This window comes from Cyclopterus lumpus, chromosome 14 (assembly GCF_009769545.1).
Source record: "Cyclopterus lumpus isolate fCycLum1 chromosome 14, fCycLum1.pri, whole genome shotgun sequence".
NCBI classification, from domain to species: Eukaryota; Metazoa; Chordata; class Actinopteri; order Perciformes; family Cyclopteridae; genus Cyclopterus; species Cyclopterus lumpus.
Window position 1 is genome coordinate 16634321 of NC_046979.1, and position 15067 is coordinate 16649387.

At 43.6% G+C, this 15067-nt stretch overlaps 1 protein-coding gene across 17 annotated transcripts in view; it reads left to right on the top strand.

Moving 5' to 3' along the window:
* The window catches only part of acaca (acetyl-CoA carboxylase alpha), a 30277-nt gene extending 16682 nt beyond the window's left edge, over positions 1–13595 (top strand). For 8 of the 17 annotated variants that reach the window (XM_034549384.1, XM_034549386.1, XM_034549389.1 and 5 more), the window contains 20 exons: positions 221–436; positions 559–714; positions 801–1025; positions 1780–1935; positions 2039–2185; positions 2548–2817; positions 3055–3152; positions 3339–3459; positions 3621–3731; positions 5475–5618; positions 5728–5887; positions 7309–7405; positions 7528–7624; positions 7719–7854; positions 7924–8101; positions 8184–8296; positions 8976–9130; positions 9930–10100; positions 11645–11781; positions 11869–13585. In XM_034549384.1, coding sequence (XP_034405275.1) covers positions 221–436; positions 559–714; positions 801–1025; positions 1780–1935; positions 2039–2185; positions 2548–2817; positions 3055–3152; positions 3339–3459; positions 3621–3731; positions 5475–5618; positions 5728–5887; positions 7309–7405; positions 7528–7624; positions 7719–7854; positions 7924–8101; positions 8184–8296; positions 8976–9130; positions 9930–10100; positions 11645–11781; positions 11869–11995 — 3015 coding nt within the window. In that variant the 3' untranslated portion in view covers positions 11996–13585. Of the gene's footprint in view, positions 1–220; positions 437–558; positions 715–800; positions 1026–1779; positions 1936–2038; positions 2186–2547; positions 2818–3054; positions 3153–3338; positions 3460–3620; positions 3732–5474; positions 5619–5727; positions 5888–7308; positions 7406–7527; positions 7625–7718; positions 7855–7923; positions 8102–8183; positions 8297–8975; positions 9131–9929; positions 10101–11644; positions 11782–11868 lie in introns of all 17 variants that reach the window. The other 9 variants (XM_034549382.1, XM_034549385.1, XM_034549392.1 and 6 more) reach the window with 3 other exon arrangements.
* The last annotated feature ends 1472 nt before the right edge of the window (positions 13596–15067 follow it).

A 15067-nucleotide genomic window follows, 5' to 3' on the forward strand; every position in this document is an offset into this window, starting at 1 on the left:
CCATAATTTAATTTACTTAATACAGTGTTCGGCTCACAGGCATCTTTTTACTCTTGCGTCAACTCGGTGCTCCTGAAATTGCCAATTTTCTGTTAATGAAGTAGATGATGGCAGGAAAGCCTAACTTTGATAGTAGAAAGTTTCTTCAGGAAAGTCTTTGAGTAGGTTCATTTAGAATGTTGTTGTTTTCTGTTTTGTGATTGTGTCCGTTTCTCAAAAGTTTGAGGAGGACAGGATCTACCGCCATTTGGAGCCGGCACTGGCGTTCCAGTTGGAGCTCAACCGCATGCGCAATTTTGCCCTCTCTGCCATCCCGTGTGCCAACCACAAGATGCACTTGTACGTGGGTGCTGCCCGTGTGGAGGCGGGCACAGAGGTTACGGACTACCGGTTCTTTGTGCGAGCCATCATCCGCCACTCCGATCTGGTCACGAAGGTGAGACTACGCAGGCACGACCTTTGGGCTTGAATTCTCCATCAAAAATATTCTTTTTGTTTGATTTTTACTCGGTCATACCTGCACCTGTTGACAGTTTCTCTCTCCTGTTCCTTCGCCAGGAGGCCTCTTTCGAATACCTTCACAATGAGGCAGAGCGTCTGCTGCTGGAGGCCATGGATGAGCTGGAGGTGGCTTTCAACAACACGACTGTACGAACTGACTGCAATCATATCTTCCTCAATTTTGTCCCAACAGTCATCATGGACCCATCTAAGGTTTGTGAAACTATCTCACACACACACACATATCTCTTACTCCAGCTCAGTGTTGTAAATGAGTTTATTCTCTCTACGATCTTCAGATTGAGGAGTCCGTGCGCTCCATGGTGATGCGTTACGGCAGCCGTCTGTGGAAGCTGCGTGTCCTGCAGGCTGAACTGAAAATTAACATCCGCCTGACACCAACTGGAAAGCAAATCCCCATCCGCCTCTTCCTCACCAATGAATCGGGCTACTACCTGGACATCAGCCTGTACAAGGAGGTCACTGATTCCCGAACGGGACAGGTGGGGCCCAAAGACCGACAGGTGGGGCACTCATACATCTTCCATCTCATCTGCTTATTGTCCAGACCCTGGCTTTGGGTTTCAGCTCCCAGAATGCAATTTACCAGCTTCTCTTGTGAAGTCAAAGATGTTTTTTTAGTGTTTTTTTAGTGTTTTTTTATCCAGTAGAATCTACAAATTCTGGCTTTAAGATTTTTGAGTTGGAGTATAGATCTCGTAAAGTGTCGTGCCCTTAGCTCGGTGGACAATTATTTCAGTAATATAGTTTTAACTCTCAGCTGATTAGGTAAGTTAGACTTCATCCAGCCATTCATTCATCTATCCATCAACCATCCATAATGGTGAATGTGAGAGTTGTTGAGTTTAGTTTCTATTTGAAGATTCTAAACACAGTAGACCAACAACAACAAAAAGTCTAGTTGCAAGATAAAGCGAATGATCTTGGCAACGAAAAACATGCTGCAGAGTTTTTTCAAGGTTTTTGTTGGACTAATTCAGCAAAAATATGTGTATAATTGATGTGTATAATATATACATATATTATACACATCAAACATACCTGCATTAGTAGGTCACAAATGAATGATCCCGTCTGTCTGATGGCCCTCATGTATGATGATGAATGTGTTCATAGTGTATAGAATTGTTGCCTCATGTACTTTGTATTGCGTAATGCTCATTATAATCATCATCATTCTCATAATCGGGATATTTGGGCGAGGTCAAGACGTCAGCATATCTTTAAAGTGACTCGCTCTGTCCCTCTTTTGTTCAGATCATGTTCCAAGCATATGGAGACAAGCAAGGGCCGCTGCATGGCATGCTGATCAACACCCCCTATGTGACCAAGGACCTGCTGCAGTCTAAGCGCTTCCAGGCACAGACTCTGGGCACCACCTATGTCTATGACTTTCCAGAAATGTTCAGACAGGTACCGTACAAAAACAAATAGCCCGTTTTGCATATAAATACTGATTGGCCAAAAGGATTTTGGCGGAATAACTTTATTCTGACTATTTAATTCCTTGTCCCAGGCTCTGAAAAAGCTGTGGCACTCTTTCCAGACCTTCGCCCACTTACCCAAATGCCCCCTTCCCTCTGAGCTGCTCACCTTCACAGAGCTGGTTCTCGATGCCCAAGGTCAGCTGGTGCAGATGAACAGACTGCCTGGGGGCAACGAGGTCAGTCTTCTTAGTTTGATGAACAGATGTTGAACAAAATAGAAAATGGTACCCTTTTGCATAGACATGATCTTTTTATTGGTCTATCCACCACCCTTTTTTTTTTTTTTTTAATGTGTAATTTCCCTTTCACTCTGTAGATGTCTCTGTTTCTTTGGCTGTGTTCCTGAGTTCTGTCTACATTCTTTATCGTTGTATGGCAATGCTTAATGCATTAAAGACATAACACTTATGTCTACCTATTCTAAAATGCTGCATTCTAAATCAAATACATTTAATTTAAAATAAATATAGTATATTTACTGTCTCTTTATGGTACACTGTTTCTAGATCTCTACTCTGCCTCTGTTCTGTCTGCACAGATTGGCATGGTGGCGTGGCGGATGACCCTGCGCACGCCAGAATATCCAGCGGGACGTGAGATCATCGTCATAAGTAACGACATCACGCACAAGATCGGCTCATTTGGGCCCCAGGAGGACATATTGTTCCTGCGGGCTTCAGAGATGGCACGGGAGAGCGGCATCCCGCGGATCTACATCGCAGCCAACAGTGGCGCTCGCATTGGGCTGGCGGAGGAAATCAGACACATGTTCCACGTGGCCTGGCTGGATACAGCTGACCCTTATAAGGTCAGCCAGCAAACATAACAGTGCATGTGTGGGCTTCTTTTCTAATTTTACAAAAAGTACCTAATTGTATTTTCCGCATATTGAATGTCATTACTTTAGAAAATCCCCTGCTGACCGTTATTTATTTGTATCTACCGAATATATTGCTTTACTTTTTTTTTTCTTTTTTCAAAAGATTAATGATTTTATGTTTTGCAACTGTATCATTGTCTAAGTCATTACTCTTTACCTTCCCAGGGATTCAAGTATCTCTACCTCACACCTCAGGATTACAAGAAAGTTTCCGCCCTGAACTCTGTGCATTGTGAACATGTGGAGGATGAGGGAGAATCCAGGTACATCATTTTTTTTATTACGCATTATTACTTCACTTTGTACGTGAGGAAATGAATATTCAAGATTCTGTAGTGTCAGTCAAGTGTTCACCTCTTCACGGTTTAAAGCCTGTGAGACTGCAACAGCAGGAAGAGCTACTGGAGGGTCACCTCTGGCTTTGAGTGAATATATGTGTTGCCATGCAGGTACAAGATCACTGACATCATTGGAAAAGATGACGGGCTGGGTGTGGAGAATCTGAAAGGGTCAGGAATGATTGCTGGAGAATCCTCTCTGGCTTATGACGAGATCATCACCATGAACCTGGTGAGACTGAAGCGGGCGCACTTGTGTACAACAAACGCATGCATACACGTAGTCTCCTCCTTAACATTGAGCTGTAGAATTTTGGCCGATGTTTCGAGACCGGAGACTTGCTCTAGAGTTGATTAGCTTGCAAGCCGTAACGTGATTGTCTTGACCTATAGGTCACGTGCAGAGCCATAGGGATTGGGGCGTATCTGGTGAGGCTTGGACAGAGAACCATCCAAGTGGACAACTCTCACATTATCCTTACTGGAGCGGCAGCACTCAACAAGGTAACAGTATCTACTATCTAAATGCATATGTCAGTACAACTCAAAAGTGTTTGAAAAAAAAAAAAAAAATTGAAAACATGACGCTATTGTGTGCACTGCGACACTGAATAAGTGCCAAATGAGTTCTGTTTAAATTCTCACAATTGATGCATCTACATTTTATTTAGACTTCACTGTAAATACTCCGAAATGTCTCAGTTGTCTATTAAGTTTTTCAGCTATTATGGGAAGAAGAGCAAATGTTGTGTTGTTGGTGTTTTTAAAAAAATATATATTTTACTAGACATTGCGGATTCTATAATATTTAATGTCAGGGTTACCGGTAATGTTTCTTTATCTATCAAAGAAAATAAATCAGAAAAGTGTGCTTTGGCGCTGTTCCAACTCGCCGATCAGGCCTCCTCCTGCCTCGTTCTGTTCGACTAGGATTCCCTCTCCGATCCCAGCCACAGGCCTGCCTGCCACTCTCGTGGAATAATTGAAAGTGAACCATGAAGTTGTATTTGCATAGAAATAGAGTGACATGCCGGAGGCTGCGGTGCAGGACACCCATATCATTTGTTTTTAATCAAAAGGAAAAGTTTTGCTGATGCAGATTGTTTTCTCTCTCTCGCTCTGTGTGTGTGTGGTGTGTTTGTTTTGTCTGTGTGTGTGTGTGTGTGTCTGCGTGTCTGCCTTGTCTTGCTTTCCCTTCTCTGTCCTTGTCAGGGAATTAAGATGACTCCATTTCAAATTAGATGACAGATTGCAACATGACAAATCATGCAAATGGCCCCATGATGGCATACCTATTTGCTGGGAGCTCAATTGTTTTTAGATGGCCCCACTGTTTACCCCTATTTGTGAGAGTAGAGCAATAGTGATGTTTAATGACGAGTGTCAGCGATGCGCAGGTGATGTATTGCAAAAATATCTGTTGCATTTATTTTTAAATAGCACTGATTTCACCAGCAAGAAAGAAAAGTAGGTTTTTTTTCTCCCTGTTTATCTTCCGGTTTCGTGGCTATTAACTGAAACTTAATTGAGAGCATGGGTTTGCCACCCAGAGATCATCATTTCATTAGCTGCTGGAAAGCTCTCATATTTTCATGGGGCGTGGATAGTAACTAGTAGCATAAATACCCCAGTGAGCTTCTACATCCAGTTGGCCGCTCATTTCCTCCCTCCCAGTCAATCCTCCCAGTCCTCCTATACCTCGTTCTCTTCCCTCTGCTGTGGAATCCTAATGAAGCTGGCGATGGCCAGAGGCACAGGGGTTTTGTGTATGTCAAGGTGACTGCAATGTTTCCTGGGGCCGCAGGCTTTCCTGACAGCTTTAGGAGAGTGCCCTAGATTTGTAGCCAGATACATAACCATTAATGGTAATAAAGAAAGTAAATGATAGCTGAAAAGGTGAGAGCTGAGGGTCGGGATTGAGCTCCCCTCTGATTTTTATGGAACCATGTCAGGGCCCCGCCACCTGTTCTAGCCCGCTTATGAAAATAGGGTGGGCAGGGATTGAGATTTTATGGCTTCAGGTTGGCAGAGGGGCAGTTTTGAAGGTAAATAGTTTGGTGGCTTCCATCTCAGATCTCATCCTGATGCAACAACAGCCTCTATCACAACTGGTAGATGGCAATATGCAGAGAGAGAGAGAGGAGGTCTTGTAAAGTGTGAAACCACACTCAATTAAATTGATTTTTTTTTTTTTTTTTTTTCCCCCAATGATGTAAAATCCACACATTCGTCTTTTTCCCACCACAGGTGCTGGGCAGGGAAGTGTACACATCGAACAACCAACTTGGCGGCATTCAAATCATGCACAACAACGGCGTGACGCACACTACCGTTTGTGACGACTTTGAGGGAGTCTTCGCGCTTCTGGCGTGGCTCTCCTACATGCCCATGGTAATCTGTTGTTTTGACTCGCGTACAAGTGTCATAAATGAACGGATCCAAACGCTTGGAGCCGCGTAGTTTTTGTCATCGTGAATTAAAGACGACTTCCTTTCTTCAGTGTAAATCTAGTCCAGTGCCAATCCTCTGCGCCAAGGATCCCGTGGATCGGCTGGTGGATTTTGTGCCTACAAAGACTCCGTATGACCCTCGCTGGATGCTAGCAGGACGTCCCAGCCAGAGTGAGTGTCCAGAGGAATCTTTTCATGGAAACCGTTCTGGTACAGCCTCTTTAAATGGTTGTTTTGTGATGTAAATGTCTAAGTTAAAGTATTTGGTTTTTATAATCTTTATTACCACAGGGATATACTAGGTCATCCTTATTCCTCTCATATTCAACTACTCCTTGAGTGAATATGTGCTTGTCAAGCTCCTCTATCAGGACTTCCTGCTTTTCTCAAATTCAATTATTGTAAATTAAATATCTTAACATTTCCGATCGTTGATTGGACAAAAGAAGCAATTCTGATCAAGTCGAGGTCTCTGAAATTGTTCACCTTTTCCTGACATTTTATAGACTAAATGTTCAATATTAATTATTAACTAATCCATAATGAAAACACTTAAACAACTCTTAAACACTTTAACTTAAACACACATGTCACTTGAAACACACACCTAAACACTTTAACGTTATTTGTTGTCCGAGCACTTTATCTTATCTTATACTTAATACATTGCACTGTTGCTGTCGAGTTGATTGTTGTTTGTCATGTCTAATGTTGCACCTTCCGCCAAAAAAAAATCCTCGTTTGTGTAAACATTCCTGGCAATAAACGGTTTCTGATTCTGATTCTGATGAAAACAATTGCTAGTTGCAGCCCCTCTCAAACTGTACATTCAGCCCTGCAGCCATTCACTGCTCCAGAAAAGGCATCAAATACTGAGCTGCGCTGAACGTTGTGTTTCCTTACACGGCATCCTGGTTGTGACTACGATGATGATTTATATGCACTTTTATATTTCACTTAATTTTCTCGACTAATCATTTTTAATTCAAAATGCTTTATCTGCAGTTGTAAAATAGCGACACTCCTTTTTTGTTCTGTGTTATTTGGAAAGATTATTATTATTATTATTACAATATTCATAATTTAATCCTAATTTCCCCTGGGTTAAAGGTTGAAATAATCCATTACTAGAGAGAATATTAAGAAATGGACAGAGAAACGGTGAAGCCTAGCATCATGCTTCCAAAGGCAACATAAGTGATCCAGCATGTCTTACACTGCGGGTCAGGACTGAGCAGGTTCCACATCAGTGTTATTACAGCTCGGGACAGAAAAGAGATTGGGGGACCGAGTGAGAGGCGAGTCACCGTCTCTGGTAGTGATGAGAGGCGAGGCTTAATTGAATGGTAACCTCACAGGCTGGGCATGTTTCTCAGGGTGTGCATGCAGAAAAAGAGCTGAATAAGCCTCCCCCTGCAGTCATCCATCATGGTTTGCTGCCAGGATTAGACTCTGAGGAAAGAAATACACAGCCTCGGACTGCTGGAGGAATAAAGCCCGAGTTTTTTGAAAACGCTATGGAAAAAGATTGATTCAGTTGCATTTCCAATTTGCAATCATCAACTCCACGTTCTTTCTTTACCCCTTTTGTGTTGTTACCTTTCTGCACTCACTCGTCTCTGTATATACAGCTCCAAAGGGTTCCTGGCAGAGTGGCTTTTTTGACCAGGGCTCCTTCATGGAGATCATGCAGCCGTGGGCTCAGAGTGTGGTGGTCGGCAGAGCCAGGTACGTCTCCCAGCAGGACACTAAACCACGATGACACTCTGCCAATATACGGAATCTGTTTGCTCTGCAAACGTAGTCGAGGTATTTAGTAAACGTCAGTGCTGAATGGCCTCTCTCCACAGACTGGGCGGGATACCTACTGGGGTGGTCGCCGTGGAAACCAGGTCAGTGGAGCTGTCGATCCCAGCCGATCCAGCTAATTTGGACTCTGATGCAAAGGTAAGAGGAAGGCATACTAAAGCGTGAACTGGAAAGTCTTGACATTTACAGACACACACCCACTGATGCTGATTTTCTGATTTTGTATCTTTAGATCATCCAGCAGGCCGGACAGGTGTGGTTCCCAGATTCTGCCTTCAAAACAGCCCAGGCCATTAAGGACCTAAACAGAGAGGGTCTACCTCTTATGGTGTTTTCTAACTGGAGGGGCTTCTCTGGAGGAATGAAAGGTACTTCTTCTTCCGTTGTAATACGTCTATTTGGGATTAAACCCATTCACTGAAATTCTCCTTTCTTAGATATGTACGACCAGGTGCTGAAGTTTGGGGCCTACATTGTGGACGGGCTGAGGGAGTACAAGCAGCCGGTACTGGTTTATATCCCACCCCATGCTGAGCTGAGGGGAGGATCCTGGGTGGTTATCGATCCCACCATCAACCCACGTCACATGGAGATGTACGCTGACAAGGACAGCCGGTGAGTTGGACTGGAAGAAGGGCAGATTCAGTATCATCTTTATCAAACCACTTTTGCTCACTTAAATCATTCTTGTCTCTAGGGGTGGTGTTTTGGAGCCCGAAGGCACAGTGGAGATCAAATTCAGGAGGAAGGACCTGGTAAAGACCATGAGAAGAGTGGATCCAGTCTACACAAGCCTGGCTGAAAGACTGGGTGAGTCCTCCACTTCAATTCTAATTATAGCCCTTTACAGGGTGTATTTGCCCCCCTCGGCCTTGTCCTCATTTTCGAAAAGGAGCAATATATCAGGTGGGAGCATGTGTGCTTTCACTGTCGTTCTTTAGTTGGCGTTGATTGTATCATCTTCACCGCACTCCCTTGGGAGACGTGTCAATCACAGCCTGCTCAGATCAATCACCAGCTCTCCCATCTCTCCTGCACAGCCTATTGATTTTCCTCTGGGCTCAGAGCAACTGTGGTCCAATGCCGTGTGGGGCTTGGTGCTGTGGGCGAACTGGTGGAATGGAGGGTTGCTGCGGATGGTTTGAGAGACGACAGATTGGAATTGACAGAAATCAGTCTTTGGTGATAGCAGCCGGGGGTTTGGGGGGAGCTCTAAAACAAAATGCTGTTAGTACATGTTAATTCACCTCTGCATGTAGAACTTTATGGTAATGGCCTATAAGGGAAGACCAGCTATAGGACTATATGAGGGTAGAATTATTGGCGTTCAAACTAAATCTCCCATTATACTGTATTTCCTGTGCCTATTAGCATCAACTGTGGCTCCATGTCCATAAACTCTGCTTGCAATGAAAACCTTCAGGCATATGGCAGTCAGTTTTTGGCAAATCAACTGACGGCATTATTTAGCGGTATTGTTTTCCAACAGGAACGCCAGAGCTGAGTCCCCCCGATCGTAAAGAGCTGGAGAGCCAGCTGAAGGAGCGTGAGGAGTTCCTCCTGCCAATCTACCACCAGGTGGCCGTGCAGTTTGCGGACCTCCACGACACCCCAGGTCGCATGCAAGAGAAAGGCGTCATAACGGTGAGCACGTCTTGCGGGCATGTATTTGCGACATTGGGAGTGTGCAGTGTGCAGTGTGTGTGTGTGTGTGTGTGTGTGTGTGTGTGTGAAAAAGCCCACAGGGGAGTATCAGTCTAGCTGCTGCTGCACCTGCCTGGTGAATAATGTTTGGTCTCACTTGGCTGTGAGACTCGTCCTCGTAATTATCTTGTGATGACCATGGTCAATCACCTTAGAAACCACAGAGCAGCCTCAGGCGGGCCCCGATCTCATCCCGGGCCCTCCCAGTCCCATCTTTCACATACAAACACACACACTCACTTTGACTGCAATCCATCTGTGAAAGGCCCCTCTGGCCATGTGAGCAGTGCATTTTGTGCACACACACTATGGACTGGAAAGACTTACCAACTGTAGCGGTTTGCATGTTCAACTCGAGTGCATCCGTGATCGTAGGGTCTAACACTCCTCACATTGTCGGTCCACTGCGATGAATTCTTAATTTACAGAATGACACATTTCTGTAACATACATGAACCTAATTAACGGTGTTACACTTGCACGGCCAAAACAAAATGAAAAGACCCCCCACATACAATTTTCATGAACTTGGATTTCCTTAATGAGTTGTATGTAATTGTCTCATCCAAGGGATTGGTTGAGACAGGCAGAAAATGATTCATACTCCCCCTTTTTTGAATTCACAAAGAAATGAGAACACTGACTTGACGTTTAATAAATTGCAAAACGTAGGTGTCAGTAGCTTTTAATAGCAGTAGCTGCATTTATGTCGTTGTAATTGTTTTGGGGCTTGTCTCAGGATATCCTTGATTGGCAAACGTCCCGTCAGTTCTTCTACTGGCGCCTGCGGCGTCTGCTGCTGGAGGACACGGTGATGAAGAAGATCCAAGAGGCCAACAGCGAGCTGACCGACGGCCAGATCCAGGCAATGCTGCGCCGCTGGTTTGTGGAGGCCGAGGGGGCCGTCAAGGTAAAACCCACCACCGACTCATGGGCTTTGTTCTGTAGGCTTTAAATGGAAGATGTGGAAAACTGTCATTAATATCTCATAGACTTGCATAGTATGTAAACTAGACTTTGAATTGAGCTCAACAGTTCACATAAATGATCATCATCTTGATGATGATTTAATCCGCTTGCACAGATTATAAACCCAAATATGTCTCACACATGGCTTTGATTGAGTGGTCAGTTTGTGGTTCTTTGGAGAATTCACATGGTATTTTTGTCCTTTTTTATAAAACTCTAAATATCTTGCATTATAATTTCAAAGTCAAAGAGAGATCGGAGAGATGTGATGAGAATGTGGGCAAAAGAACCTGCATAGAATACTACAGTGTCTGTTTCATCGTTTCCTAGATGCACAGCCTCACAACCACACAGACATCTGGAAATTGCTTCTATTTTTTATTTTATTTTTCTTCTCTCCCATGCGTTAAATCTGTTTCACACCAAAACAGGACTGTGAAAAAGCATGAGCTACATATGTGCTTAGACTCGTAATTTGTACTAATTTATTCCATACAGTTCAGGCGTCTACTCATATCCAAAGTCATCATATCCAGTCTTCTGGGTGATGAATGAAAGAGTCTTTAACTCCAGTTCAGAATTCGCCATTTAATACTGGCTGCAATTTGTCCATTCAGGTAAGTGTGCAGATGCTCACGTAAACACCCCGTTAGCCTCTGGGAATGATTACAGAGGCTGATTCTTTTTATCCTGAAGCTCCCGTTCCCTTCCTTCAAGCTGCACCAGATAAAGAAGTCGCGGGCATTCCTGTTAAATCATCGTGTTGAAATGCAGATGGTCTGATAACTTGAAGTCGATGCAAATAAACATCCCTCAGAGACACACGAACGCTGTTCCTTTCCGTCCCTTTCCGGCCGAGTCTCGGCGCTCAGAGAACCAGCCGCGGGGCCAACGGGAGCCGGCCCAGCGCTTCAGATCTCCCAAAGAAGTGGCCTTCTTGTTAGCTAATATATTATCCCAATCAGGACTGGCTGTCTTAAGCCACAATTAATCACAGCCCTGGCACGTGCAGATAGGAGAGCAACACGCTGTTTCTTAATTAAAAGCAAACAGATTAAAAATGATTAATAAGGGCATTAAATGTTCTTGCGGACCTCAAGCAGGACTGTTCATAAAAAAGGCAAGAGCCCATTAAACCCCTCAGCCCCCAAATCTTTGCTAAGCCCTCCAGCCTGGCTTTGTTTGGGATCAGAGATGGCAGCACTCATGAATACTAATTTTTCCTATCGGGTCCAGTCAACATGACATCGGGACCCCCACTTTGCGCCTGTCCAGTTCCTTTTGTTGTTGTTGATATTTATTTGCCGATTCATGATATTTTATGTTTTATTCCATATATATATATATATATATACGATATTTAAGTTTCAATTGTTTCCTTTTTTAATTCCTCAATTGTGTGATGTCTAGACCCAATTTACTTCCTTTTGATTCTTGGAATTATTAATCTTCTCTCCTGTAACACCCGCCTCCCGCGTTATTCAGGCCTATCTGTGGGATGACAATGAAGAGGTGGTGGCATGGCTGGAGAAGCAAATAGCTGAAGAAGAGGGCGCGAGGTCCGTCGTCGACGAGAACATCAAGTACATCCGCCGAGATCACATCCTCAAGCAGATACGCAGGTGATAACTCCACCCCCCACCCTAACGCGTGAAATCCAGCCTTCCTCGCATGATTATGATGTCTTACTTTGTTTTCCCCTTTTTCAGCCTCGTTCAAGCCAATCCAGAGGTTGCCATGGATTCTATCGTGCACATGACCCAGCACATATCGCCCACACAGAGAGCCGAGGTGGTGCGCATCCTGTCCACGATGGAGACGTCGGCCTCCTCCTAGTGGGAGCCCGGCCTCTCTTCCCCCTCCTGGCTGAAGCCCAGCTCGGGACGCGGCCGCAGCCAAACGGAGCCCGGCTCAGCCAGACCTGCTCCCGACCGGGACCGGGGCTGGAAACCCACGGCTGGAAACCCACGGCTGGAGGAGCCAACACGATGGGCCTCGGCAGCTGCCAGGTTACTGATGAATCGTTGGCTATGATTCTCACTAAGCAAGAGTTCAGATGACTTGACATCAAGTATGACCTTTTGTAAAATGTCTTATGTGCGCCAGATGAATTAGTGTAATTTGCATTCAAGTGCAATTGGGGAAAAATGGTGTAAGAAAATATCTATCGACTAATATGTAATAATATGTTTTGGGGTTTACACAGTTGGCCCAAGTGGATGTGGATGCTTCCATAAAACAACAATGCATTTAGAATGTTTTTGTCATATAAAAAAAAAATGCACCATGGTTTGTGACATATGCTTGTTGAGATTCGCAAGTGTTTTGATGACCAAGTTGACAATGACAACACATTGCTGCAGGCATTAGCGCGAAAGGGGGTTTTACACTCCTAAGTAGGGAGCACTTAGTTACTGAACAAAGACGGGGAACACGACAACAGAGTTGGACAGGAGAGCCCAGCAGGGAGCAGGGACGAGTTCCCTTTTAGACCCCGACCGTGTCACAGTTACCCTGCAGCGAGCGCCGGGCAGCTCGCCTCACAACAAAACCACAGCTGTCCCTTCTGTTCGCACAGCACACGCATGCTGCTCGAGTCGCACTCTGCTGCTTACTGCTCCCTCACACGTTTGCACCCGGAATCAAAGCTGCCGTTTTTAACTGGTGCGTCTCGCACATACACACAGGTACACGCGCAAAGTGTTACAAAAAGTAATAAATACAGAGATTATAATCGCTCAAATGAGCATTAATAACTGACAGTGGATAATGGCGTTCTTCTTTAGAAAAAAAAAAAGGTTTATTGTTTTTTTTTTTCTTTTGGCAACTTGTGGTTGCTCCTAAAACTTTTATTTTAATTTGTTTTACTAAAGAATCATTTGTCAATATGCGCTAATTGGATGGCTAAATCACTAAACGTCTGTGAAAGAGCAAAAGCTACTGTTTACTGGATTTACATGTTACATAAAATGTGTTGTCTAATTTTCAATGCAATTCACACTAACTGTTCTATTTAAAGTTTGTACCTTTTTATGTATATGAAAATGTTACTTATTTTTATTATTCATTTTTGGACAACTCTGTTTGAATCACATACTACTTCATAGCTTTAGTGTGCTGAATGTGAGGGGGAGGATGATGATGATGATGATGATGATGACAATCGAGTACATACTAGTCGGAGAACGGCGCCATGATGTTGATTTCTATCCTATAGATCAGCGTGTCATACACTCTCCAGAAAATGCAACGTCAGCAATGTGAAATGGCTCTGTGGTCAGTGCTGTGCCTTTTTATGTGACTGTATAGACATGTAGCCCAGTTGCTTTATAAGTAACTGGTTGTTTCCTTTTCAAGGATGGAGAACAATTGACAGTGATGAGCTCTAACTGTGTCTGTAAATGTAATAAAACTTACCCAACTTGGTTTGAAGTGACTTTCTGTTTAATTCTTTTTAAAGATAAAAAAAAAAACTTGTTTTTTTTAAGTACGGCAGTTTTAACAAAACTCAAGTTTTTAGGAATTTGCAGTAATTTAATTTGTCAATTATTTTGGTATATTGATGATCCTCAGGACAGATAATCACATCACTGGAAGCCTCATTAATTTCAGCAGTCAGAACAAAGTCTATTACTCTGGAGAGACATTTTCTGATTACTCAAAAATGATAGTCTTCCCATTCCTCAATCCACAGATGATTAAAGTGGCATTTTCTCCCTGCCTTTTAAACTTCAACAGTATTAAGGAGGATGAAGCAGATCAAACAAACATGGAGGGATCTATTTCATCCTTCCTTCCTTTTTTTTATTTTTTTATTTTGTCTTGTTCTTTCATTTCATTCCCTTGACTCTGTCAATTCTTTTACCATCCTACCAACAAATATGTAAGACAAATTGAGTTGCATGCACCCAATACCCACCACAATTATAGGAGGCCCAATAAGAAAATGAGTCATTTGGTGGTATAATTGGAAATGTGCCTTGCTTGGTCTCTCTGGTCTCCCCGAGGGTTTTGCTCATTTGTGGAGCCATGCTAGGCTGCCTAATTCTCCTCCTAATCACAGACGAACTGCACAATCCGGTTCCCCCTCAACCACTGTGGTGGCTTAATGTAGTCCTTTCTCTATTTACAGTGTTGAATTATAATAAAATACATTCATGTTCATCAACAGTCTTGAAAGGCTCTGTTTGCTTTCTATTGGTTTATTAAAATACCTGTTTTTACAACAATGGAACGAAGCTGATATATGCAGAATTTATATATATATATATATATATATGTGCATACAATATAAAGTGTATATATATATATATATGTATTTGTTATACGTTCCCATTGCCAAGCCCCAGTGATGGCTGGTTTCAGGCAGAACTGTGACCAAAATGTAGCGGGGAACAGCAAGAAAATATTAATGGGGGGTTAGAAGGAAGAAAGAAAGAGAAAATCAGTGTCTGCGATGAGATTGAAACGGAGGCATTAAGATAGCGCAGAGGGGAGACTCAATCATGCATCTGAGGCAACCATAATTCCACATTCACCCGTCTCAATGACTTGACAGCACTTGAGAGACAATGCCTGTGACCCAGTTGCAGGATTCCAATTAGCCGGGTGTATGCAACAGTTGAGATGAAAAGAGAACAGGGTCTTTACAGAGCCCCAGGGCTGTCTGATTACTGCCTGAAAACAAGAGTCTTTTGCCCGTGACAAAGAGTAGTCCGACACCGAGGGAGTGCCAGGCCCCAGCTGTTCTCATTCTCTCTAGGCGGAGGATTCTGGAGAGCTCATCTCATCTCCGCCTGCCTGCCTTTTTTACATTTCTACCATATTGGAAAGTGTAGAGCAGGCCAGCCACACTAAGACACTTTTCATAATGTGACTTCTGAGTTGAGTAACTGTCGGTGGATTTGT